Source organism: Enhydra lutris, unplaced genomic scaffold (genome assembly GCF_002288905.1).
Source record: "Enhydra lutris kenyoni isolate GAN:26980312 unplaced genomic scaffold, ASM228890v2 scaffoldscaffold10, whole genome shotgun sequence".
Lineage (NCBI taxonomy): Eukaryota > Metazoa > Chordata > Mammalia > Carnivora > Mustelidae > Enhydra > Enhydra lutris.
The window spans coordinates 19,036,502-19,063,474 of record NW_019154094.1 but is presented as its reverse complement, the minus strand read 5'-3'; the positions used below and the strand labels follow the sequence as shown (position 1 = coordinate 19,063,474).

Genomic DNA, 26,973 nt, shown 5'->3' with positions numbered 1-26,973 from the left:
TATTTATTAATCTATTTGCAAGTAATGTCAAATTTTAAAGTTGCTCCAAAGAAAATCACATTTTTTTTTTTTTGCATCAGCCTTTTAATATGCTGGAAGAACCTGTTCAAATCGCTTCAGCAGTGATGTAACTTAGATGATAAATGTGTTCTTCAATCTGTGCACCAGTCAAGTAGCAATAAAATCAGAATAATTCATGCAAAAATTTTCATTATGTTTCTCAACATACTTATTTACATTTTAAATCACACATTAGACAATATGAAATATCTTTCATTTAGACAGGTGTGAACTAGAAAACAGATGCATTCATTAGACACAGAACAATTCAGCGAATTAAAAAACAAAAAATACTCAGAGAACTCTCTGGTTGAAGTACTTGAGCCACCATTAACTTACTTGAAAAAATATGGCCATGGCTCCGATTATTCTGTTTTCTGAAATTGCGGTTTGAAAGCTGTCAAAGTCATCTGGATTATAAAAGAAAATCTGCATCTGTAAAAGACAATTAAAATATGTATTAGGAAGATTTCAAGCCTAGACACAAGTAGACAGAATAGTACGAGGGACCCAGATTCCTCACTTCCTCAGATTTGGCCAAATATATTCACCTATCCATATTTTTCCTTTGCTAAAGTATCTAAGAGCAAACCCCAGACACTGTATCATTTTCTCCTTACAAACTGCACAATCACACATTTTCTCACAGAAGTGCCTTCCTGCTACCCAAAAGAATGCTGACACCTGATTGCCTGATATTCGTGTCATGGTGAAAGTTCCCATAGTATTACGGAGCAAAATTTTAATGGAGTAAAACATCTTGAAGTTAAAAAAAATAACTAAGCCTATGAGATGCAGTTCACATGCTTAAATTATAGATACTTAAATGGGCACAACATCTTTATAAGCAATACTCTTTTGGAGGAATTTGAAGGAGGCAATAGCCCAAATGGAGTCTTTCAGTGAATCCACAAGAAATTTCATGGTAATAATAATACTTCACATTTTCCAATTTTCAAAACTGTACCATAGATTATTTTACTTAATTCATGTAACAATCAATCCCTATGAAGAAAGGGCAGAAATGACTACCCTCAGTGATTTGAAGAAATCAGATGAAGACATAGTGCTTCCGAAAGTTGATGTTAACTTGGCTAAGATTGAACATCCGAGAAAAACTTAAAAATCCAGCTGCTCTCATTGGAACCGTAAATACTTTCTCTTACATTTGGGTAGAGTTTCTTACTCAAAAGCAGAATACAGACAAATCAACTTAAAATCATTACATGATCTTAATGCGTGAAGAGTCTTTGCTATTTAGTACACTGCAGAGAGCAAAAATGGACCATGGAATGTTCTCGAAAGAATACATACATAATAAAAAGAACAGCTTTGGGTTTTATTCTAGCTTCTTCATTTACTTGCCTGTAGACCTCACACAAACAAATCTAATTCAAAGTATCAGCTTCCTCATGTATAGAATCAAGTATTTACCCTTGGTAGGGTGCGTGTGGAGATCCAACAAGTCACTGTATTATACAGTATGTAGAAGCATCATGCCTACACTTCAACTGTGCCAGCAAATCACTATCATCATCATCATCATCATCATCATATTTCAAGGTTAACATCTGGCAGACACTGTAAAATTTCTAATAAGACTGTGATTCCCCTGAATCTTCTGGAATGACCCTACTCCTTACAGAAAATCCAATCTCCTCTATCATTCATCAGGTAGTCCCTATTTTCCAAATGACATGATGCTATTCTCCACAACAAACTGAACTACCACACCCCAGAGGGAATTTGCAGATAGGATACTGAATGCTAAATTCCCAGAGGGGAAAGCTAAGTCAGAAAAACTAGCTCAAGTATAGGTCAAAGGTTAAACAGAGCTAAATTACTTGAGACTGTTAAGAATAAAGTGACACTTCTTTTCTGAAGGCTAAAATCAGGTGGTCCAATCAGGATACTTTCTAGGAAAAGTCAGGCACCCAAGTGGATGAAAGAAAGATGGGTAGATTCCTTTGAAGGACTTTCCTTCTTACAGTGAATTATTTTTCTTACACTGTGAATTCTCACTGATTCTGGCAGCCTCTTACAAATGTGTTGCCTTTAGGTTTGGACAGCTTTAGACATCATGCATTTACACTGAGAAAACACCTTTCAATGAGGTGCAGATTAAAAGAGTTTAATACTTAGGTGAATTGCTTTGGGTACAATGCTGCGAACGCAAGAAAGAAACACTACACAAGTATATTCAGAAAATACACCTCAGTTTCCTTTTAAAACTCAGGCCCTCAAATGAAGTAAGTTCACAGAAGTTTTTCTTATTCTACAGCCCACGAGCAGCATCGGCATTGTTTAATGCATCACCTGAATAGTGTGTGATACAAAATACTTTAAGACCTCTTCAAGGGCATTTTCATTTATGACCGAGTGAGGAAATTCATTTTCAGAAAATGTCTTTGAGTCATGGCTCCACCCAGCAGAATAATGAAATGTCTCATAAAGAGAACAGTAGCAGAAGTCTGAAATATCAATTTTCCTTGCTTTTTCTCTCGAGTTGTAGCCTGCTGAATTAGGTTAACTTCTGAAGCTATCTTAAATATGAAGAGTAAGGAGTGGATGGAGTTTTGCTGAGTGAACTGGACTTTAAAATCGCTTTGTTGTTATTGCTGATGAGATAAATGGGGGGCAGAAGCTGGAAACCTGTTTCCCAAAACCATCTCTGAAAGGTGTTAGGTTGGCTATAAAATATAATCAGGAGCCCACTGGCTTTCTGTATCTGACCTCAAAAGCCATACCCAGAGTCCTCTCCCATCACAACAGTGTTGTTCCTAATAAAGCGAATCTAAGTCATGTTTATCTGTATCAGTGTATCAGTCCTTCTCCTGAAAAATCACGGTACACAACAACTGAAGGAAAAGTCTGGCAACAGAGTGGTCTATGAACTCTTCCACGCAGCCTTTACCAGGAACCCCAATTATTTATATTTTATCCCATTTGCATTCAATCTCTCTCTCTCTCTCGTCTGCACATACAGATGCACAATTCCTTTTTATGAATCACCGGGTAGTAAGTGGGAGAAAATATGCCCCTTTACTGCTAAATACTTAAGTGTATAATTTCTAAGAATCAGGACAGTCTCTTATATAAGCACAGTATAATTATTCAAATTAGCAAATTTCACTTGATACAATACTATTATCTCATTCACAATCCATTTTGAATTTTGGCAAATGCCCAAATAAAGTCCATTACAGATCATTATTCTGGTTCTTAGTTCAGGAATCCAATTTAGAATCAAACTGTGCATTTCGTTGTTACATCTCTTTATACTGACCCCTCCCGCCCCCACTCCCATCTGGGACAGTTACTCAGTCCTCCTTTATTTGAACAGTGTGAAGTGTGCAGGTCAGTTGTTAGGTACAATCAGGGTCTGTCTCATAGGTTCTCATGATTGAATTCAGGTGATGCATTCAGGGCAAGTTTCCACAGGACTGACATTGTCTTCATGACGCACCATATCGGGAAGTACACCCTGTGGATTTCTCCCAATAGGAGGGGTGTTTAACCTCATTGTATGGTTAAGTTGATGTCTGGCAGCCTTCTCCACTATCAAGCCATTAATTTTCCTTTTATAATTAAAAACAGTTTTTAGGGAGCTACTTGAGATTACATAAATACACTGTTCGTCATTGAACGTTCATCCGCTAGTCTCAGCATTCATTGATGACTTTTCTAAGCGCACTACCCCCTCTATATGCATGAATGGGATTCTCGTGAAAGGAATAGCTTTTCCTTCTCCACAGTTTATTTATCCATTCATTCATTTATTTAAATCCACATGAACTCACTAATTTGTCTTATTCAATGGGTTATAATAAATTACCATTATTTATTTTAATGTACAAACTGTCTCAATAGGAGATCTTTTGCACACTAGGAACCCTTCCTAATGGACTCTTGTCCTTCTGCTGTCTTCCCATCGTTTTATATTTTTTATATTTTATATTTTGTGTATATTTCTATTTTTATTTTTACATGTTATATTTTTTAGCATCTCCTTATTAGCTGACACAGACGTTCTAGAATGATCTTGTATTTTCCCTGTTCCAACACTAAAATTGGTCATAACTTGGGTGAGTTCTGGTTCCTTTTAACAAGGAATGGTATTTAAAGGCATTATACCCTTACGTCAGTATTTTCCAAATATGTTTGCAATTAGAACATTTGGTCCTTCAAGAAAACTATATAGCTTAAGGCTCAGTAACTCTATTCCAACCAGGACCTTCCTTCCATGGGAAGGAGAGCTGGATCAACTTCATATAAATGGGTGTTATTCTACCATGCAGAGTGTCACGAGACACATTAAGTCTCCTTAGTCCCAGAAACAAACCATATTAAGATCAACTAAAAAGGGGCACCTGGGTGGCTCAGTGGGTTAAAGTCTCTGCCTTCAGCTCAGGTCATGATCCCAGGGTCCTGTGATTGAACCCTGCATCGGGCTCTCAATTCAGCAGGGAGCCTGCTTCCCCCCCGCCCCCCCCGCCCCACTGCCTGCCTCTCTGCCTACTTGTGACTGTCAAATAAATAAATAAAATCTTAAAAAAAAGAAGATTAACTAAAAAGCCACTGGTAGACTATATACCAGTGCACAGTCAAGGGACCAGTTCTTCAAAATCCTTCAAATTCATGAACAAGCCTCACAGACCCAGATGGATCATTTAGTTCTACCTTGTAGAATGGCTGGACGGGAAAAATATTTCTCTAGCCAGGTCAGGGTGATAGAAAAAACAGAGGATCACATAGTATGACCTGACATTTGTAAAACAGAATTTCACAAAGAGGAAAAGCCCTACCAATGACCAGGAGGCTTATGCCAAAATATAGGTATGGAAAGTGCCTGAATGAACAGTAACACCTCCAAGTAATGGGAGGGGGATGAAATGGATAGTGTGAGCATAAGTTTGACCGAGGTCAATGCTCCACTGTTGAAGGGTACTAGCACGATGCATAGAGAGTCACAACAAAATGCCCACTTAGCGTCTTCCCCTTTCTCTTGCCTTGAGCCATTTTCTCCCCTCATAGTTAAAATGACTCTAGGTGCAATTTGATATAAAAACTATCTTTATGCCTGGTTTCCAACTGTATCACTAGTTGTGTTAAGCTGAATGAATGCAAAGCAACAAATCTGAAAACTAGATCCTTCTATATTTTTATTAATTCTGTTATGTTCTACACATTTAGGGAGTGCTTACTGTATGCCAGGGACTGTGCTATCATGCATGAATACTCACTGAGGCAGGTACCATCATGATTTTCACTTTTCAGCCAAAGAAACCCAGGATTTCCAAAATTTAGAAAGCAGTTAACGAAGAGGGAGAGGGACTGTCATAGGAACTTAATCTTTCCAATCCTAGAGTTCAGGTCTTAATTACAGGGTTTCCTTATAAGGACAAGTCTATTTGCTTACTACCCATTATGTATAAGGTACTATGACAGATGAAGACCCATTTTGTGCTTAGAAAGAGTGAAATATCAATAATGAGGGGTGTCCTGGTGGCTCAGTTGGTTAAGCATTTGCCTTCCACTCAGGTCCTGATCCTGGGGTCCGGGGGATCAAACCCCACGTGGAGTCAGGCTTCCTGCTCAGTGGAGAGTCTGCTTCTCTCTCTCCTTGGCCCCTCCCCCTCAGCTCATGCTTTGCATCTCTCAAATAGATAAATAAAATCTTTTTTAAAAAAGAAATATCCATTCTTCTCCTACCCCCTTAACCCCCCATGTTGCATCACCTCTAACAAGATGGGATTGGGAGGGAGACAAACCGTAAGTGACTCTTAATCTCACAAAACAAACTGAGGGTTAATGGGGGGAGGGGGGTTGGGGGGGTGGGATTATGGACATTGGGGAGGGTATGTGCTATGGTGAGTGCTGTGAAGTGTGTAAACCTGGCGATTCACAGACCTGTACCCCTGGGGATAAAAAGATATTATATGTTTAAAAAAATAAAATAAAAAAAAAAAAAGAAAAGAAATATCCATTTCTCTGTTGAAGGGCATCTTGGCTCCTGTTTTCATAGTTTGGCAACTGTGGCCATTGCTGCTATGGACATTGGGGTAGAGATGGCCCTTCTTTTCACTACATCTGTATCTTTGGGGTAAATACCCAGTAGTGCAATTGCAGGGTCATAGGGTAGCTCTATTTTTAATTTCTTAAGGGATCTCCACAGTTTTCCAAAGTGACTGCACCAACTTGCATTCCCACCAACAGTATAAGAGGGTTCCCCTTTCTCCACATCCTCTCTAAGACATGTTGTTTACTATCTTGTTAATTTTGGCCATTCTAACTGATGTAAGGTGGTACCTCAATGTGGTTTTGATTTGAATTTCCCTTGGAACATTGAAAAAATAAAATGAAGTTAAAAAAAAGAAATATCAATAATGAAAGAAGGTTATTTTTTTTTTTAAATGCCAAAGTTAGAATCATAGGTAAATGTATCACAAAAAAACGTAGGCCAATGAATGGCTCTTAGAGAAGTGAGGCATGTAGTAAATGAATACTAAAATAATGCGGGTGATGGGTTAGAGGGGACATTTCCTTTATGATGGACTTTCTACCTTCTAATGTTATAGCTGTGTGCATAAGTCAGCGCTCACATCTCCATGATAATGGAGGCAAGAGGCAATGACCCCAACATGGGTGGAAAAATCCAACAGTGACTTCTCCAGTGATTTAGAAAGCTCTACATTTTAATTTCAAACAACTGGTATTTCTACAACAGGCTTCCCACATACCTATGCGCCCAAGCAAAAAAAAAAAAACCGATAAATTAAGTGAGGAAAGAACATGCAGTCAGTTCAGAGGAAAGGCAATCTACTGAAAGATTCCCTAGCCATTTCCAGATACTGTTGGGCACCTTCAGTGGAGTGGAAGAATACACATCAGAACAGCTACAGGAGAAAAATGGACAGAGATGCAATGTAAATGGGACAAGATAAAGACAGTAACAAGAAAGGCAACAGCGACATTAAAAACCATACAGGAGGCAGTAGACAGCAGCACCAAAGAGGTGAAATGTACTTTTCTGATCATGCATGGCATTGACCTGGAGTAAGCCAGCTGAGAACATAGCGGAGGGCTAGAAACACATGCCCAAGTATAAACATGTGCAGTAAAGGCAAAGCACAATTCCAAGCACAGTTAATGATCGGCTGATTCCACCTGCTGGATCACTTGGCTAGGATGATGTCAGAATTGAAGTTTTTGCACAATAACTTCTTAGTCTAACTTGATTTGTAGACTGTGCAGCCCCGTAACTGCTATGAAGCCAAATCACAGACACTCAACACTGCACGTTCTACTTCTTTAATTCTGCCACTGCCATCAGCCAGGAAGATCGAGGCAGGCAGGAAGTACATCTGCCGAATCAAAGCTAGGGCTTTCAGAGGGCTGCTCCTTGTAAATAGTAGTAACTGATTTTTGGTGTGAATAACATGGGAGGGAGGTTATGTGTGGTAGGAAGCAAGGACAGACAACCGATAAATCCAAAACCAATGTAATGAGTTTCTTCCTATATATAGGAATAAATAACTAAATGAATAGCAAGGACGGATCAGAATACTAAGAGAATGAATGGATTTAAACCACTGGATTAAAACGCTCAGGAACGTGCAGACACCAAAATCACAGGGAAATGCTAAGTGGCTCCAGGTACGGTTCTGCTAAACACCGTAGATTATATTATTTTCTCCTCGATCTGTAAGAAATTCAAACCATTTTCTACCTAAGTAAGTAGGCTGAAATTTTGATACTCTAACAAAAGAAAACCTAGTCATTCAAATTATGGAAAGCATGATAAAAACATGCTATATATAGCATATAGAAATAGACGACACAAACATTCTGAATTCAGAATCATTATACAGGCATTTTGTTTTATATCAATGAACAATTTTTACCCCCAGTTACTTTTTAAAAGGATCATTATTATATTTTTAAACCTGTGATAGTTATTTTATATGTCAATTGTCTAGGCCGTGCTGCCCAGCTGTTAGGTTAAACATTGTAGATGTTATTACAAAGGTATTTTTTAGATGTGATTAATATTTGAATCTGTAGATTCTAAGTCAAGCAGATTACCCTCCATAATGTGGTGGGTCTCATCCAATCAGGTGAAAGTGTAAAGTGTCCCTAAGTGGAAGGAATTGTTTCTCCAGATTCTAACACAGAGATTCTGCCTCGGTTTCCAGCCATCACACTTAAGACTACAACATCAACTCTTGTTGGAATTTCTAGGCTGCTCTGCAAATTTTGGACTTGACTGCCCCCACGACTGAATGAGACATACACCCCCAAAGTTAGGACTGATTTTAAGCACCTATATACGACATATGTACAAGTGACTGGGTATCACATTCCAAACTATTCTGCAAACCAGTTACTTTTTGAGCTTCCTTGAGCTCTGAGCTCTCACCTTCATTCAGTTCTTTCTAACAAGGTTCTCCCCTGGAGAATGTAGCGCCTGTTAAAACACAGTTCACACACTCTTGTGGCTTACAGCAAGGTGGCCATGAAGTTGGCTGAAAACATGACCATGGGTGACATAAACAGAGATCGAAGAGCTTGGGCTAGCAAGTCAGACCTGATTCGAATACTTAAGACACCTGAGAGCTCCAAGGCTCAGTGTCCACTTCTGAACAACAGGGGTATTACTTAATGTCATCATATCCACTAAGCACATGCTTTGGTAAAGTAAGAACAAATTAAGCAGCTCCCATGTTTTATTATTATGTATCTTTACTACTGTATGACCGGAAAGGATATATGAATTAAGGTGAAGATGAATTGTTTCCACAGGCCAGCCAACAACCCAGTGAGTCATGCCACAAAGTTCAGCAAAGAAACGTGTGTTTAGGCTTCACACAGCCCTCACTGGAACACTATTTTTAGAAGACTGTGCTCCAAAGAATAGCAGGGATTCAGTACCTTTGTAGGCAAGGTAGCATTTAAATAAACATTCTGAAACATTTGCTTTATACAATATCATTAATCACGGAGTACGCTAATCCTTAATTATTTCCTTTTTTTTCTTTTTACTTTCCCTGTAACATGGAATTATCTTCAACTATTTTATAGCAGGAATCCAAATTTCTGCAGGAGAAGACTCCAAAGTGCACACTAGGACTATGACTCATACACAGTGAGGTGCTGGGAAGATTTCTGGGATCCCTTTAAAAAGTCTCTGTGTGTTACTTATTTGTGCCTTTCTAAGTTTATTTATCAGCTGATTTTTGGAATTTCTGGTTCGATGATGCATCTGATTAGTCACATAAATATTTAATCTTTGTATTTTTCCCTTGGTAAGGAATGATTCAGGCTCTTGCTTACAGTATCAAATTGACTTTTTTAGGGATTTACTATGCCTGATTCGTGAGTTATTTCTTAGAGTTCAGCATAAGTTCAGACACAAAGGAGGTAGGTTCAACATCCACCTATATATTGGCCAGTTACACTTTTCATGTCCTCAGGATAGGGAGCAGTAAGCTATAGGTCTCCCATTAATTAGCGTGTGACCCAGTTGAAATCAGTTGCCCTCTCTGAGTCTTACATCCCCAGGAGTAAATGGAGGATAAGAAATGCACCACTGGGGGCTCCTGGGAGGCTCAGCGGGTTAAAGCTTATGCCTTCAGGAGGACATGAACACATTATTTCTCCAAAGAAGACATCCAGATAGTCAAAAGACACATGAAAAAGTGCTCCACATCACTTGGCATCAGGGAAATACAAATCAAAACCACAATGAGATATCACCTCACACCAGTCAGAATGGCTAAAATGAACAAGTCAGGAAATGACAGATGCTGGCGAAGATGCAGAGAAAGGGGAGCCCTCCTACACTGTTGTGGCAAGCTGGTGCAGCCACTCTGGAAAACATCATGGAGGGTCCTCTAAAAGTTGAAAATAGAGCTACCCTATAACCCAGCAATCGCACTATTGGGTATTTACCCTAAAGATACTAATGTAGTGATCTGAAGGGACACGTGCACCCGAATGTTTATAGCAGCAATGTCCACAATAGCCAACTATGGGAAGAGCCTAGATGTCCATCAATAGATGAATGGATAAAAAAGATGTGATATATATATACAATGGAATACTATGCAGCCATCCAAAGAAATGAAATGTTGCCATTTGCAACGATGTGGATGGAACTAGAGGGTATTATGCTGAGCGAAATAAGTCAATCAGAGAAAGACAATTATCTTATGATCTCCCTGATATGAGGAATTTGAAAGGCAAAGTGGGGGGCTTGTGGGAGAGGGAAGGAAGAAATGAAACAAGATGGGATCGGAAGGGAGACAAATTATAAGAGACTCTTAATCTCACAAAACAAACTGAGGGTTGCCATGGGGAGGGTGATTGGGTTATGGACATTGGGGAGGGTATGTGCTATGGTGAGTGCAGGGAAGTGTGTAAGCCTGACGATTCACAGACCTGTACCCCTGGGGCTAATAATACATTATATGTTAATTAAAAAAAAAAAAAAAAGCTGCCTTCAGCTCAGGTCATGATCTCAGGGTCCTGGGATCGAGCCCCACATCAGGCTCTCTGCTCTGCAGGGAGCCTGCTTCGCCCCCTACCCCCTGCCAACTTGTGATCTCTCCCTCTGTCAAATCAATAAATAAAATCTTTAAAATAAAAAAAAAAAGAAAGAAAGAAATGAGAAATGAACCACTGGGTCATAGTGAGCATTAAACAAAATAAGTCAAGGAAAGCACCTCCCACAATGTGTGCCATACCGTAGGCCCCCAAATGATTCAAATGTCTTTAACAATTAGTTAACAGGGAAAAAAAAAAAGGGAAGAAATTAATGAAAGGATTACTTGCAGTCACTCCAAACTGGAAACCAAGCATTAATCATTAATGGAATTGATAAATTGTGAGAGTCACATGTAACAATACAGAGAAACAATGCTGAGCCAAATAAGGCAAATACCCAAAAAAGAAAAAAAAAAAAAGAATTAAAATTAGAAAAAAAAAAGTTCACTGTTATCCTATTGAAATGAAGTACAAAGCCCAGGAATAACTCATGCAGTTAGAAGCCAACACAGAGGTTACCTGTGGGAGCAGTGAGTGGAAAAGGGATTCTGGGGGTGCTAAGAAGTGCTCTTTCTTAATCTCAGGGCTGGTTACAAGAGTATGAAAATTCATTAACCTGTATTATTATTATTTGTTCATTTTCCTCTTTGTATAGAATACTTCAATATTAAATAAAATTCACGAAATTCTATGCTTTTGAAACTGGGATAAACAAAAGTATAATGCCACCTAACAATAAGAGCAGGGAAGAGTTTGCATCCTTTTGTGGGACCCATTCTATTTCATGGAGGCTACTCCAAATCTGAGGGTAAGGCTGGCTAGAGGTAACGTATTTGCTTGACAGAGCAAGTTAAGGGGACCATGCCTTAGTGTGTAGAATCAGGCCAGCCTAGGATCAATAACAACTATCTGGACCAACCATCATCTTGCCCCACTTTCCCTCACGGCGGACATGGCCAAGGAAGCTCAGAGCTAGTGTGTCCATAAAACATTCCACAGGGCTGCTTAAATGTATCCAATCCTTATAATACTTTACATGAATTAATTCCTTTCATCCTCACCACTACTTTTTGTGGTACTAGGTCTTGTCTGAGCAGTAACAAACCTGGGATTCAAACCCAGGCATTTGATTACAGAACCCACACATTTAAAATCCTCTCTATAAAACATCCTGATCAGAATTCCCACTAGCAATGAGGAATACCTATTAGTCATCTCCAGGATCCTCACACAAAGTTTCCAGAGTAGTAGTTCCCCACTATGGGTGTCTTTGGACTCCAGGGGACCCTGGCCATGTCTAGAGTTATGCTGGGTTTCAGTACTGGAAGGGGTCTACAGGCATTTAGTGGGTAGAGGCCAGGAATGCTGCTAACCACCCTACAATGTGTAGGACAGCCCCCGAAAGCAAAGAATTATCCAACCCAAAATGTCAATAGTGTTGAGGTGTAGACACCTTGTCTATACTCACTGTCACATGAAACCTAGCCAAGGGATTTGGTCAAGCATTTTGCTTTTCTTTCCCTCTTCCCACTACTACTGATCTCTAAAGGGGGAGAAACAAGTTTATTATAATGGGGCCCAAGGACTGGGAGAGCAGTTTTCCCCCTACGCATAAACCAGTAAGTTCAAACCACTTTTACTTATTCTTGGAGTTACTGTAATAACTTTTTTTTTCTATTAAAACAACCTTTCCTTGCCTGCATAACTACATCACATATCAGGTTGATTCTGAAATGCGGTGGAGCTTAACACCTTGGACACAGTGGAGGGGGAGGGGATCCGCAGGTGCATCTGGAACTCATTTGTATTTCAAAAACACAAAAATAACCACCGCAGTGTTTGTGCTCTTTGTAATATGAAACTTTTTAGAAATTGCTTTGTACTTGGTAGTAACAGCCACATGATTCACCATGAAATGAAGTCTGGAAAATCATTTTGGATAAATGGACCTATAAATTCAATAGAATTTCCATGACAACATAGACCGCAGCACTCAACCACAAATAAAAGGTTATAAATCATTCAAAACCAACTAGGAATCAGCAATACGGCTCTCGTTTTGAAATATAAGAAACCTGAAATGTAGTTTATTTGTTACTTACTCACCCAAACTTCCCATTATAGTTCCTTCCTCACTTCTGATACTGTATTTTCTACCCCATAATAGGTGTTGGGAAAATGATGAAGTCAAGAACTTGCAATTAAGCTAAATAAAATTAACACAGGTACAGTGCTGGTCGTATTCCTCCCTCTCTCCTAGCCAGAACCCCACAAGAAAGCTTGTGCACAAAGAAAAGTTATGCTGTTTTATCCAGAAAACTGCAATTTGCCCTACATAGCTAATTCTGCCAGATCAGGGTATCTGTAAGAAAAATGTTCATGCAAAACATTTCTGAGAACACACATGCTAGACAACCTGAATGCTTCCCAGTGCTTCTGAGTTCTATAAATCAAAATCAAATCCTCTACTGTCTTCAGGACAATCCCCACATTGAAGGATTTTTTAGATTAGCTGGGTCAACCCAACTAGAACATGTGTTTTATGGAACAGCTCTCTGTTCCTTGGGTCACCTGTTTAATTCTGGTGGAGATGCCCTTCTGATGGACTCTTTTGGATAGAGTATGCTGGGACCTCTCCCCATGGGAGGTGCTGGTCCCAGGACCAAGCACATAGTAGGCACTCCTGCAATGACTGTGGGATAAATGAAGGGATGTTATTTCTGACACTGGAGGAAATGCACTGCCCTGCTCCACTCACAGCCTCTCTGATTCTATTAGTCTCCCTAATAGCCAGTGCCTTTGGGAAGATAACTAGTAGAGTAGGGAAAACAAATTTAGGAGCTAGGGCTTTGGTCTCCAGAAGGGCTGCCTGAAATGCGGCCAAAAGATGGTATGTGTGCACTTTCATTTTCTATCAGATGAACTCCTGTGGTTCCATCTACTACAATGTGCTGATAACTCTTCAAGATGCATTTTTCAGCCCTGCTCTCACATGGTCCATGGCTTTTGACAAAATCTTCAAGGGCTCTGCAAGCCGGAAAGGTTAAGAATCAGGGATACAGGGGGGGAAAAAAAAGTGAACATGCCCTCCAGGAGCACAAATCCTTTTCCTAAGATAGATACCTAGAAGCAGTTCAAACCATCCTCTGAAAATTGTACACATTTTATATTCTAGTCAACAATGTCCGAGAATACCAATCTTCCTATACCATTGCTAACAGTGGATTTAGGAATCCTTATTTTTTATACATTGGATGAACATATCTGTTCTTATTTTTAGTTTTCCCAATAACCAATAAGAGTAAGGACCTTTACTCACTTTTTTTCTAATGATTTTCCTTTTTTATCACTTAGGAGGTCTTTTTAAGAAGAAAAGTATGACTTTGCCAGAAGTGTTCCAAATACAAAGGCAAACGTATTTGCCCCACCACTACTGGTATCAGAGGAAAAAAGACATGCATAATAAATAGGAGAAGTGATAAGATGAACCCTGGAGGGAAGAACAGAAGTTGACCAATAGGCGATGCCATTAAAAGTTCTCAAAGATATATTGCCAATGGAGAAAGTCAAGATGCATGATAATTACACACTCGACTTAAAAAATGCCATAAATCAAAATACTTTATTTGTTGTGGATGTATTTGCACAGAGGTACAGAACTAAGAAAGCAGATGGGGGGCAAGGCTCAGGAAAACAGCACAACTAACTGTGGTTTTCTCTAGGGAAGGGGCTCGGATTGGTTTGGGGCCAAGAAAGGTAGTTTGTTTCATCCCGACTGTTTAAAACACTTGGTGGCTCTAACTCACTGCACATCTAGGGGGAAAAGTCTTCTTTAAAATGAGAGAGGATAAAGAAGAAAAATCGAAAAGGAAAGCCACAAAACCAAAATCCCTACCACTGCTACAGAGGAAGAAGGTGAAGCTCATGTATCTGTTTGGGGACGGAACTCAGAAAACCAGCCTTATCAGCCAAGTGCTCCAGAAGAATGAATCCCTCAGCCCCTAGTGACAGACAGCACAACATCACACAGGCTATGATCCTACTTTATCCCTGATATCACTTTGCCACAATTCACTTCTCATTTATTTCTGCCGGCTATGAAACATACAACCCTTCAAGCTAATACTCCGAAAGAGGGGGTGGGGTGGGGAATAAAGGAAAAATGGAGCTCCTGTTTCTGATCCACACGGACTATCCAACTAGTCACTCTCTTGAAAAATACATTTATGCAGATGAATAGTTTCCCACTTTTTTTTACTTAGTCCTAAAATTATAGTGTACCCTTGGTAAACACAAAGTACTAATTCTCTCAGACCATATCTATGGTCAGAAAGACAGCAGCAAATTAGGGAGCAAAACAAGGTTGCCCAAGCCAGGAAGAGCACCAGCTTTGCCAGTGTACTTACAGGGTACAACCTGGAAGGGATGATTTTGGGAGAGCTTTTTTTGGGGGGGGTGATTTTTGGGAGACACTGACATCCTTAGTGGTGAGGACAGAGCTCTGCCACCAACATCACTGTGATTATAGACCAAAATATTCTTGGCTGAGTGACCCTCCTTTCTATGAATTCCCCAGAGCACAATTTTAGATGAGTTTGGAAAGAATACTGCTGTTAACACCTGTATATCAGCACCTAGATTCTACCACTAACATTTTAATACACTCGCTTTATCAAGCAACAGTCCATTCTCTACCCATCCATTCTGTCAGGTACTGAGTTTTCAAGGAAAAAACCCATCACCATTCTCCAACAGTCAGCCATTGTCAAACTGTAACCTCAACATGAAGAGAAAGCCAAGCAATATATTCCAAGCTTTGGGTCCAAGCCAGAGGATGCCTTGCTGGTTTGCAAGGGGGTTAATAATGGTATTCATGACAACATCTTGAGATTCTGATAGCTACATCTCAGCAGGGAACTGTTAATAATTAGGAATAAAGACAGAGTTAAGGGAGGGGATAAAAACAACATAATATCAAAGCCATGGTTTTATGAAGCCAAGAATCTGCAGGAGAGAGTGTCAGCCAATAATCATGTTATTGATTGGCTCCATTCATGTCCCTGATTAGCTAACACTAGAACACATCTAGACAGACTATACACTAAATAAAACTGTGCTCAAACACTTGTTTTACTTGTCTTGAAGTTGTAACATATAATAAAACAGTGAACACACTCAGAAGTCTACCCAGGAAACCTGGTTCATTATCTTCAGAGCCAACCTCACAAAAACCCTAGCCCAAAATCTTAATGCAGAAGGTGTTCTAAATCAAGAGCAGCTTAAGTCACTGCCTTGTCTGGGATTTAAAGCAATGTCACAGATGTTACAAGGGAGATGCGCAGAGTTCATGAAGCATTATTTATGAAATCAAAATTCTGTAGATAAGTTCACTGTCATTCAGTAGGAGAATAACTCAATGAACTTGGATGCATCCATACTGTGGAATATTACGCAGCTGCTAAAACGAACGATGTTGATTCTGTATCTGATATGCAAGGTCACCCATGATAGGTTATTGAGTTAAACAGGCAAGTTATGGTACATTGATTATCTCATTTTTGGACTAAAGGGAAAAAACACCAAAACATACACACGGATGGAAAAAATCCTGGAACAATCTATGAGAAACTTAATTGTGGTTACCTCTGAGAACTGAAAATGGAGATAAGTACAAAACAGCAGCTTCCATTTAGACTCTGTGTGTTCAATAAGATTTAAAGATTTGCCAATGAGAATTTCTTCCGTAGAAATAATAAGTGAAAGACAACAACCACAAGGAAAGACTAAAGTGGAAACCGAACAGTGTACGGATGACAAGATTGATCAAACTTGACAAAGTACTGACGTGCATGCAGAATAGGGCACATCGGAAGTGCACTTGTGAGCGATCCTGACGAAGCTTCAGAGGAAGCACACCTATGTAAACCCTGGCCCTCCAGAAACCCTGTGTGCTCCCATCGGGTCACCATCTTCAACCAAGAATAACCATCTCCTGACTTCCAAAGGCAGACAGTCATTTTCCTGAATTTCCTTTTAAGGGCATTCTATGCCTGAGATGTTATGATGCTTTAAAGTGAATCCTCTCAGATCAGGCAAAATCTGTGTTTTCACAAGGCCGGCAGCTGTAAGATCAGGGAAAGCGCCTGTTTTACAGATGCTGGCAGTTTGGTGGCAAGCTAGCAGAGTTCTCAGAGGTAACTCTGAGTAGATGCATTTTGAAGACGACTGCCCGAGGTGGATGGAATGCAGTTTAAGGAACAAGAATTTGAGAACCTCCCACTCCAAAAAATCATAAAGTATACTTTACAAAGATAATGGAATTTTATCTTTGTGGCATCACTGTGAGGGAGCTGCTGCTGTTACCCCATTTTAAAGGCTGGGAATGGGAGATTTAGAAAAGTGAAGGAATTGGGGCGCCTGGGTGGCTCAGTGGGTTAAGCCTCTGCCTTCAGCTCAGGTCATGATCCCAGGGTCCTGGGATCGAGCCCCACGTCGGGCTCTCTGCTCGGCAGGGAGCCTGCTTCCTCCTCTCTCTCTGCCTGCCTCTCTGCCTACTTGTGATCTCTCTCCCTCTGTCAAATAAATAAATAAAATCTTTAAAAAAAAAAAAAAGAAAAGAAAAGTGAAGGAATTGCTTCAGGAACAGCCAGTAAGCAGTTGGGGACCCAGACTTGCTCCTCCTCAACAGATGAGACACCTGGGGATGTGGTACACCCCAGTGGGCCTGTCAGATGCCGGAGGATTATTCACTTTGGTCCATCAAGAGTGGAGCCCCTTTGGTGCGATGATCACTCGTGGCTAAAGGGCCAGACGCACCCAGCAGATGCCACAATGCAGTTTGGCGCAGGGATGAACCTTTGCCTTGAGATCAGAGCTCACTTTCAGAGAGTCCTATCACTGGGATTCTGCTTGCTTTCTTTAAGGACCCTGAACCTAGTTTGTCTTAATAACAGCTTAGGCTGAAACTCAAACTCTCTCCTGTCTGCTAGACGCTGTTAGTGACTCTGAATTCAACCTGGTGACTACCTCCTACTAGGGTCACCCTCACCAACAGTCCCTGGGCATGTACTGCAGCCCAGGGCAGACCCACTGCACACAGACTCAGCACATAAACTTCCCAAAGCCGTAAATGCAGGGTGAGAACAAGGATGAGCAGAATCTACAGGAGCTCTTACTTGGATACTAAGAAAATGTAGGAGAGGGGGTAGGCTCTAGAATAAAAGAACGGCCACAATTAAACTGAACACCCAAACGTCACTGTGTGGTCAAGCTCCCTCCCCACGACAAGGCAACTTAGGGTCACTTCCAAAGTTACTAAAGTAGATAGAGGTCAGGAATGGAGTCGTTCTACACAGGTCACAGAAAGATGCATAGCTAATGGGAAGAATGGAAGCCAGGTAAGCACAATTTTCCATGCTGCTTTCTGAACGGCACAGAAAAAGGCTGGATCAATGAAGACCTGCATGCTAGGAGACACACATTTGCACACACATTGTGAGCTTTCCAAAGGAGTCATGGGTAGCAGTTATGTTTTTATTCCAAGTATTGTATCCCATCTTAATATAGCCCCGTGTCCTGGTCTAAAGGTTGGAGTATTGGGCTTTATTATTTCTTCAAACGCCTACACCTCAAGTATTTTTAACACGCTGGCTCAGTAATTCCTTCCCACGGATCCCCCCACGTGATTGTCTATTTGTGCTCACAGAGAGGTCCTGCTTTTCATTCCTAGTCTGGGAGCATGGGGTGGTGTGGAACATAGAGCTCTCTGAGTTTTCTGTGTCTTAAACAGCATATTAGGACCCCTCGGGAGTTCTCAGGCATTACCTTTCTGGAATATTAACCACTGAGCAGATGGGTTTCTTTGTCGTTTTTCAAAAGCATTCTACTGGGCTTTTCCAGGCCATCAACACAGTGGTTCTAGGAGCTGCAAACCTGTCCGCGTACCGCTTTGGCGGAGCTATCTTCTGTTAGTTGGCATTCCTTGCAGGAGAGCTCTGAGTTCATTTTCCAGTCTTGTGAGCTGTTACTAGGGTATACAACCATGGTAATGGTTGGGGCCAAGAGAAAATGCACCAGCTGACATGGAGGCAAGATAACACCTTCGGGTGTGACGCCCAGCACATCTTGGGAAATGGCATCCTGTGGGTGTCCCAACCAAGTGACCCACAAGGAAGCATTTCTCTGAAAAGAAGAGCAATATTCCCCTTTTTTGAGCAGTAGAAAACAGTGTGGACCAGAGGTTGAAGGATATGGGTGAGCCTTTGAATTTCCTGATGATCTGCTCCAGTGTTCAGCTGAGAATGACCACGGCTTCTCCCCATAAAGACAAGGGTAAAAGACCTCACAAATGTCCTGCAGGTATAGCCAGGGTAAGCCACTCCCTTTCCCTAAGACAGAAGGCCCATTAAAACCCTGATCTCAATGGCAAGTATCTCCCCAAATCGCAAGTAAAACCCCTAACTTCTGGTCTGCCATTAGAGTTACTTGCTTTTTTCTGGAAACATGGATAACCCCTTAATGTTCAAAAAAAAGATCTCTCCTTTTATCTCACATGTATTCCAAAACCACTATCTTGCTTTGAAAAAAAAAAAAAAAGAAAGAAAGAAAGAAAGAAAAGAAAAGAAATCATTGTTCAGAGAGCACACAATGTGCTTTGGGTCTTTAACTCTCTTTACCTCTATTGTCCTTCTCCTGCCCACAGACGCCACCGGCCACCACCGGCCTTCCAGTAAGTTTAGCAAGGATGGCTTGTCTTCCTCTCTCTCTCCACTGGCAACCACCTAAATAAACATGAAGTCTAGGCAAAGCAGAGCAAGTGCCAGGCCACATGCTACTCCTCCCTCTCTAACCCAGTGATTCTCAATGGAGGTGATGCTGCTCCCCAGGAAACATTTGGCAATGTCTGCAGATATTTTTGGGTGTCGCAACTGTGACAGGGTGCCAATGGCATGTAGGTAGAGGCTTAGGATGCTCGTAAACACCCCACAATGCACAGGACACAAAAGAGAATGATCCAGCCCAAAATGTCATTGCCAAGGTTGAGATGCTCTGCTCTATTTAGTCTACAAGGCACTGTGACTCATTTGTTCTTTGCACACAAAATGAAGCACAGAACTTGTATATGAGTGGAGAGTAGAGCCCTCCACATTCATGACAGCTGGACTAACACTTCTTACCAGGACACATCCCCAGGTCAATCCTGTCTGGACAAGATGTCAATATCATGATGTGTGCTAACTGACTGCTGAACTGAGAAGTGCACGATGTACTTGGATATGAATGCATTTCCCAAAGGTAGGAGGCACAGTTGCTATAGCCTTGGGCTATGGAGTCACGTGGACTTGAATAATTCAAAATCTCTTCTGCCTTTTAGCTGTGTGAGCTTACACAATGTTATGGTTTGAACCATGTTCCCTGAAAAAGATGCTGAGGTCCTAACCGGCAGGACCTGGGGAATGTGACCCGATTTGGAACTAGGGTTTCTGCAAATGATGAACTTAAGATGAATCCAATATGACCATGTCTTTATAAAAAAGGAGAAATTTGGGCACAAGACACACACAGTGAGAATGTCATACGTAAACGAAGGTAGATGCTGTGTCTACAAGCCAAAGAATGCCAGAGATTGCCAGCAAAGCACCCGAGGCAGAGACAGTAGCATGGAACAGACTCTCTTTCATAGCTGCCAGAAGACACCAGTGTGGCCAGCTTTTTGATCTGGACCTCTCTGCCTCCAGGGCTGAGCAACAGGAAATTTCTGTTTTTAAGCTTTCTCTTGTTTACGGTACCTTGTTAGGGCAGCCCTAGGAAGCGAGCACAGGGGACTCCACAGGTCTCCGGTTTCTACAGCTGTTAAGTGGTACCGAGCAAAGGAGCAACTAGCGGGGAGACACGCCCCCCCCCCCCCCCCCCACTGGATGGACAAGCAGCAGCATCCGTGCTGTGAGCCTGGCTCGCCTCAACGCCACCAGCCATGTTAGCTCTACTTCTGTTGCAACTTCATCTTTTTTTTCTTAACCACATTTTGCCATTCCAATCCAAAATTTAAAAATTAAGTATGGTGTCATTTTTAAATGGAGCATAATGCTATCATCATAGTCCTATATTAATTATTGTCTTAAGTCTTGCAATGCAGTAAAAGCATGGACTTGATCCCACTAAGACTTGAAGCATAATTGGGCCTTAATTACAATATTAACCACAATAGCCATCTGTGATGGGAGTGTATCAATTCAGAACAACCAGAAACAGGAAAGCCGGACATAGAATTCTACCTGTAAAACTCCCACTCATCATCTTCCAAGATTCAGATGAAGTGTTACCTACTACATGAGGTTCTTCCTGACCAGGGAGCCATCGTTCTTCTCCTTGCTTCCTCAAAGAACTCCAGGGGCAGGGATCATATTTTGCTCCCAATATAGGCTAACATTCGGCCTTTATAACTTGTCTATAAACTTATTTGGCAACATATATACATCTCCTGTGTAAGTGTCATATAGACAGAAACCACATCTTTTTCATCTCTGAATGCTGTGTCGCAGGTTGTTACATACTTACTAAATGAAGGAGTACACAGTTCTATGAAGACTATGATGTATGATTTTGGGGGGCGCCTGGGTGGAGTAGTCGGTTGAGCGTCTGACTCTTGATTTCAGTTTGGGTCATGACCTCAGGGTCCTGAGATGGAACCCCAATGGATTTCCTACTCAGTGGGGAGTCTGATTGAGATTCTCCCTCTCCTTCTGCCCTTCTCCCTGTTCGTGTGCTTGCTCGCTCTCTCTCTCTAAAGATAAATAATTTTTAAAAAGACTATCACGGGGTGCCTGGGTGGCTCAGTCACTAACCGTCTGCCTTCGACTTGGGTCCTGGGATCCAGCCCCACATTGGTCTCCCTGCTCAGCGGGGAGCCTGCTTCTCCCTTTCCCACTCCCCCTGCTTGTATTCCCTCTCTTGCTGTGTCTCTCTCTGTCAAATAAATAAAATCTTTAAAAAAAAAAAAAAAAGACTATCACATGATTTCTGAAAGGTACCTACATAATCCAGATGCCCGTTTTTGTTTCCATTTTCATAAATGGAAGAGTTCAAATATCCCAAAGAAACCCTAGATCAGACAGCTGCCCCAGCCTCCACTGTTAACGTCGCCTCTTCCTCCCTCTACAGGTTTGCCTCGCACACAAGTGAGATCAAGGGACACTCGGAAGAATCCCTGACTTTCTTGATTCTTTTCATCAAGTTACCTGGCCCATGTTTCCCTCCTGGGAGGGCCATCCCACTGCCAAGGAACAACAAGCCAATGGGATCCAGTGATCTTCACCCATGGGTTAGCAGATACTAACATCTTAACAAACAGGTGACAAGTATATTAAAGTCAACAGGAGAGAAAGAAGACCAAAGGATGGATAAAACTATAATCCAAAATAGTAGCTAACTAATAATAGATGCTTGATTACTACAGAAGACCTACTGCAAATTCTGATAGGACTTTTCCCTGGCTCAGAGCTCTAGATGCCATAGAAGTACCCCAAGAATAATATTCTAATATTCTAAGAACTATGATACCAGCAGTGATTAACTTTGGTCATAAAGAGGCAACAGGGGACAGGAGAGGACCCAAGTCAGCAGAATGATAGCTTTGGGGTGAAGAGAGGTTCCTGAATGAGAAGGGGCCCCAGGGGGACATCAAGGGAGGTAGAAATATTCTATTTCTTGATCTGGATGGGGGTTACATGGGTGTACACAACTGTAAAAGCCATCAAGCTTTACACTTACCACCTAAAAACTTTACTATAGGCATGTTATACTCAATAGAAAGTTTCAAAAATTCAGCAACGAATGAACAGCTGGCTTGGCAGAGCTAGGAAGCCAAATTCCCTAACCACCAGTTTGAGCCTTCTGACCCTTTATATAAAGATTTTATTTATTTATTTGTCAGAGAGAGAGGGAGAGAGAGCAAGCACAGGCAGACAGAATGGCAGGCAGAGGGAGAAGCAGGCTCCCCGCCGAGCAAGAAGCCCGATGTGGGACTCGATCCCAGAACGCTGGGATCATGACCTGAGCCGAAGGCAGCTGCTTAACCAACTCAGCCACCCAGGCATCCCCTCCTTCTGACCCTTTAAAAAGCCTTGGGAGGGAGGAAGAATCATAGAGAGAAGAGGTGTCTATATTTTCGTTTACATTTAGATGAGAAGAAATCTCAGAATGGAGACCATTCCCTGAAGACCCGGAGGGCCCTGAGTATAACTTACTGCATACTTTTCATCCCCAACACCACAGGTGGGAACCAGATGTCACACTTATCTTTCCTACAGCAAACAAATTCATGCCTTCAGAATATTAAGCACCAGCTAAAGAAATTTCAAACATATTAAAAGCAAGGCAGTGAAGTTCAAAATACAGATAATCGCTTACAAATTACTGATTTCCTTTGGAGAGTAATTACATTTATAAATATGAATACAGTCTATATTAAACCAAGAAAATGACACTCAAATATCTGTCAAGAGTTTGATGTACCCTTAGGGAAAAAAAATTTTTTTTTTCCTGAAGCCAGAGAATGCACACTAGCATATCCTTTTGTCAAATGGCATTGAAACTGGAAAAGCAAATGGATTTAAGAGACTGTGATCTGAAGAACAGTTTAAAAATTAATGTGTGGCCTGAGCTGAGCTCCCTGGCTACTCTGGGTATCTCCCTCTTTTCCATCAACAAAGCAATATAAAAATGAATCTGACAGAGTTAAGGCAATTTATTAACATGTAAATACAGATGAGGTTGTTTCCCTAATGGCTTAAATCTAACACTAAATGGCAGTTTATTTTTTATTCTTTTCTTTTGTCTTTTTAGAGTCAACCTATAAGGAACTGAAAGGCTAGCCAAATGCGTCATCAGGATCGTCATTTATTATTATTATTTTTGTTTTACAGAGCACTGGTCTCTGTATTTTTAAGATCATGTGCCTACCCCACTGGTACAAATTTTCTGTGCACGTGCATTCCCACTCTTTTTGTTCACCGATAATGATACACCTGTACTCCCGTACTAAATAATACAGAACATTCATTCTAAAACACACACAAAAGTAGAACTAAAAAAAGGAATACGGGAGGATTGAAATAAACACTATTTCAAAATATAATGCTCATCTTCATATTACTGTTTGGTAAATTCAAAAAGTGTAATTTTAGGTGAGACTGATGATGGTTAATGACAAGGGACATAAAAGCACATATCAAATTATCTTGATAACCCATGGTTTCCTTGTCTGAGCCAATCAGAACCTAATTAATTTTTACCCGGAAGATGGCTGCCATAGAGCATGTTGATGAAGCCATTTGTCTATTTTGGGAATGGAGGTTTAGTTACAAACATAATATTAACACATAGATTCACTTATACAGGGATACATAAAATGCAATTGACTACAATATGCTGAAAGCAATTGAAAGCTCATGCATTTTGGCACACCTTTCTTACCACTGGATATCTGCCACAGAAGACATGACCACCTGGCACACAGACCACGTGAGGGCGCCAGCTGCCATGTATATATCAAATATTAATGCAGCTTTCTTTTTAAAAAAACATAAAAAATAACCAGTCTAGCAAATACTCTTCCCTGAGCCCCAGTGGTTCAAGGTTGAACAGGCTGAACAAGGTTGAACATGCAGCTCACTTTGGAGAATAATTTTATCATGTATCAGAATTCCCCTGAGTACCTTAAAGAAAACATAGATTGCGAAGCCGGAAATCAGAAATTTCATTAGGGGTCTTGGAATCTGAAGAGTTTAATTCCAAATCAGGTGCTCTACACCCCTAGCTTTGAGAAACTCCAACTTGGTTTGCACATATGATAGAAAATAATCTTCAAATGACTAATAGACATTTTTCTGCACTTAGAACACTCTTTTCTAGCACAGTAATCAGTTCCTCATCAGGAGGCCTGTTGAAAGAGCACATTTTTGGGCTCCTGTGCCAGAAATTCTGACCTAGTAAGTCCAGAGGGAGGTGTGCTAAAGGATTCCCATGGCAGCCAGCTTTGGACACGGGCACCCTAGTGCCTCTCTAATCCAAACTGGGATCAATTTGTTAGTGAAACTTGCTACCTTCTATACATTTGCTCATAGATGACATGGAGTTAAGTGTTTGTAGGATTAATGGTCCCAATGGAAAGAACGACAGTCTGATGTCATAGAGTCAGGACACCCAGAGGTGAGCATGAATTCTGCCCAGAAGTAGCCTTATGTAGGGCCTCTGGGACACCTGGAGGTTTGACCCCCATCTCTGATAACCAAGTTGTGACTTTCTTTGGATAGCGATTCCTTCCCCACTCTTAGAAGAAAAGCTTCCTATGAAGCTTTGGATTGATGAGAATGTGATCCATTCAGAGGAAGACAAAATTCAATGGAAAATTTCCTAGACATTTTCAAGGAAGAATTCTCTTTTCCACAGGATTTTAACCTAGGAAGATATTAGCTGCAGTTGCTGTAGGCAACCCCAAGAAGACTGTTTGAGAAGAGGAGCCAGGCCATAGAGAGAGGTTCCTGACAATGTGTCTTTATGGTCATAAACCGACCCTACCCTGGACTTTGCACTTAAGCAAGATGCCAAATTCCCAGATTTTTCTTAAGGATTCTGAAATTCCCAATCAAAACAATGCTAACACAACTATGCCAGCTATTATCATCCTCGTTCGTTAATTTTCTTCTGTAAAAAATCAAAACCACTGGGTTGTCTCTCAAGCAACTTCCAAGTCTGTATTTCTATTATTTTCTATACAAGTCAAGAATCACTGTATCGGAATGCCTGGGTGGCTCAGTCAGCTAAATGGCTGCCTTCAGCTCAGGTCATGATCCCAGAGTCCTGGGATCGAGTCCCACATCGGGCTTCTCTGCTCAGCGTGGAACCTGCTTCTTCCTCTGCCTGCTGCTCCCCCTGCTTGTGTGCTCTCTCTCTCTCTGATAAATAAATAAATAAAATATTTAATAAAAAGAAGAATCACTGTATCATATTTTTCTTCACATAATAGATTTATTGTGTTTTACCTGTTGTACCTCTTTTAACAATATCTCTATTTAGATATTATCCTTCTTCTGATAATACTGATATCCACTGAAACATGGAACATGCTTAATTTTGCAGTCCATTGACAGCTTTAAAAAAAACAATACTCCTTGGTGTCAATTTAATCACATATTCAATTATTTCTAATGTTTTCCTACTTTAGCACCATTCTTGATGTTTTTTAACATCCAAGAGAAACAAGATAAATTCTACAGAAAGTCACATGAAAATTACTTCCCAACACCACTGTACTTCAGCCAACAAATTTTGGCTTTCCTCAGAATTTATCTGAACAGCTCAGGAATATTTTTCTTCTCTGCTTTGAATTCCTTTTGACTTACCATGCAAGCTGAGTACTGCAGAGTTCATAAAGTGTTCTACATGTAAGTTTCCCTAGAAGTTTTCCCATCAACCTGTCATGGTATTGCGAACCCACGCAAGTTCAAGAACAAATTACCTCCTGGCATCTTTTGCTACTTATCTAGCAAAGATAAGCAAAAATCTACAAATCCAGTTGATGATTTTAATGGGCACAAGACAGGGAAAATCCAGCATATCACTTAGAAACTTACTGAGTAAAGATGCATTTGATCACGTTAAGCATTGAGCATCTTCAAAGTAAACTCATTAACATGCACTGCCACGTAAATATTTCAAATGGGAAAGACATTTTTACCAGACCGAGACATTCAAAATTACTTCTAAACAACCTCTTCTCTACTCAGTATATCAGATGACTAAGCACCTCATTAATTTATTTGGAAATGGAGAAATTCTATAAACTAAAATTCACTTTCAAGGCAAAAAAAAAAGCATGCATGGGGCACCTGGGTGGCACGGTCGGATAGGTGTCCAGCTCTGGGCTTCAGCTCAGGTCATGATCTCAGGGTCGTGAGATCAGGCGGGTCGGACTCCACACTCAGTGTGGAGTTGGCTGGAGTTTCCCTCTTTCCCTCTCCCATTTCCTCTGCCCATCCCTCCCCACCATGCTCTCTCTCAAAAATTTCAATAAATCTTTAAAAAAAAAAAAAAGCAAGCATGTATAATCTGGAGCATAACCTTATAAAAGTAAACATGCTGTTCACACAACAGTCTTCCTTCCTTATTCATGGTTTTGCTTTCCACGGTTTCAGTTGTTTGTGGGCAACCATGGTCCGCAGCAGAGGATCTTTGTTCTGATGTATCATCAGAAGGCCAGTAGTAGCCTAATGATACGTCACCATGCATATATCATTCATCTTACTTCATCTCATCCCACAGGCATTTTATCATCTCACATCAAGACACGAAGAAGAAAGAGTACAGTAC

The 26,973-nt window shown here is 40.8% G+C and overlaps 1 protein-coding gene across 2 annotated transcripts in view; it reads right to left on the bottom strand.

Annotated features, from left to right (window-relative positions):
* Nucleotides 1–26,973, bottom strand: part of LOC111143893 (protein tyrosine phosphatase, receptor type G) — a 700,723-nt gene that overhangs the window by 208,602 nt on the left and 465,148 nt on the right. For both annotated transcript variants that reach the window (XM_022497940.1, XM_022497941.1), the window contains exon 5: nucleotides 400–495. In XM_022497940.1, coding sequence (XP_022353648.1) covers nucleotides 400–495 — 96 coding nt within the window. The remainder of the gene's footprint in view (nucleotides 1–399; nucleotides 496–26,973) is intronic.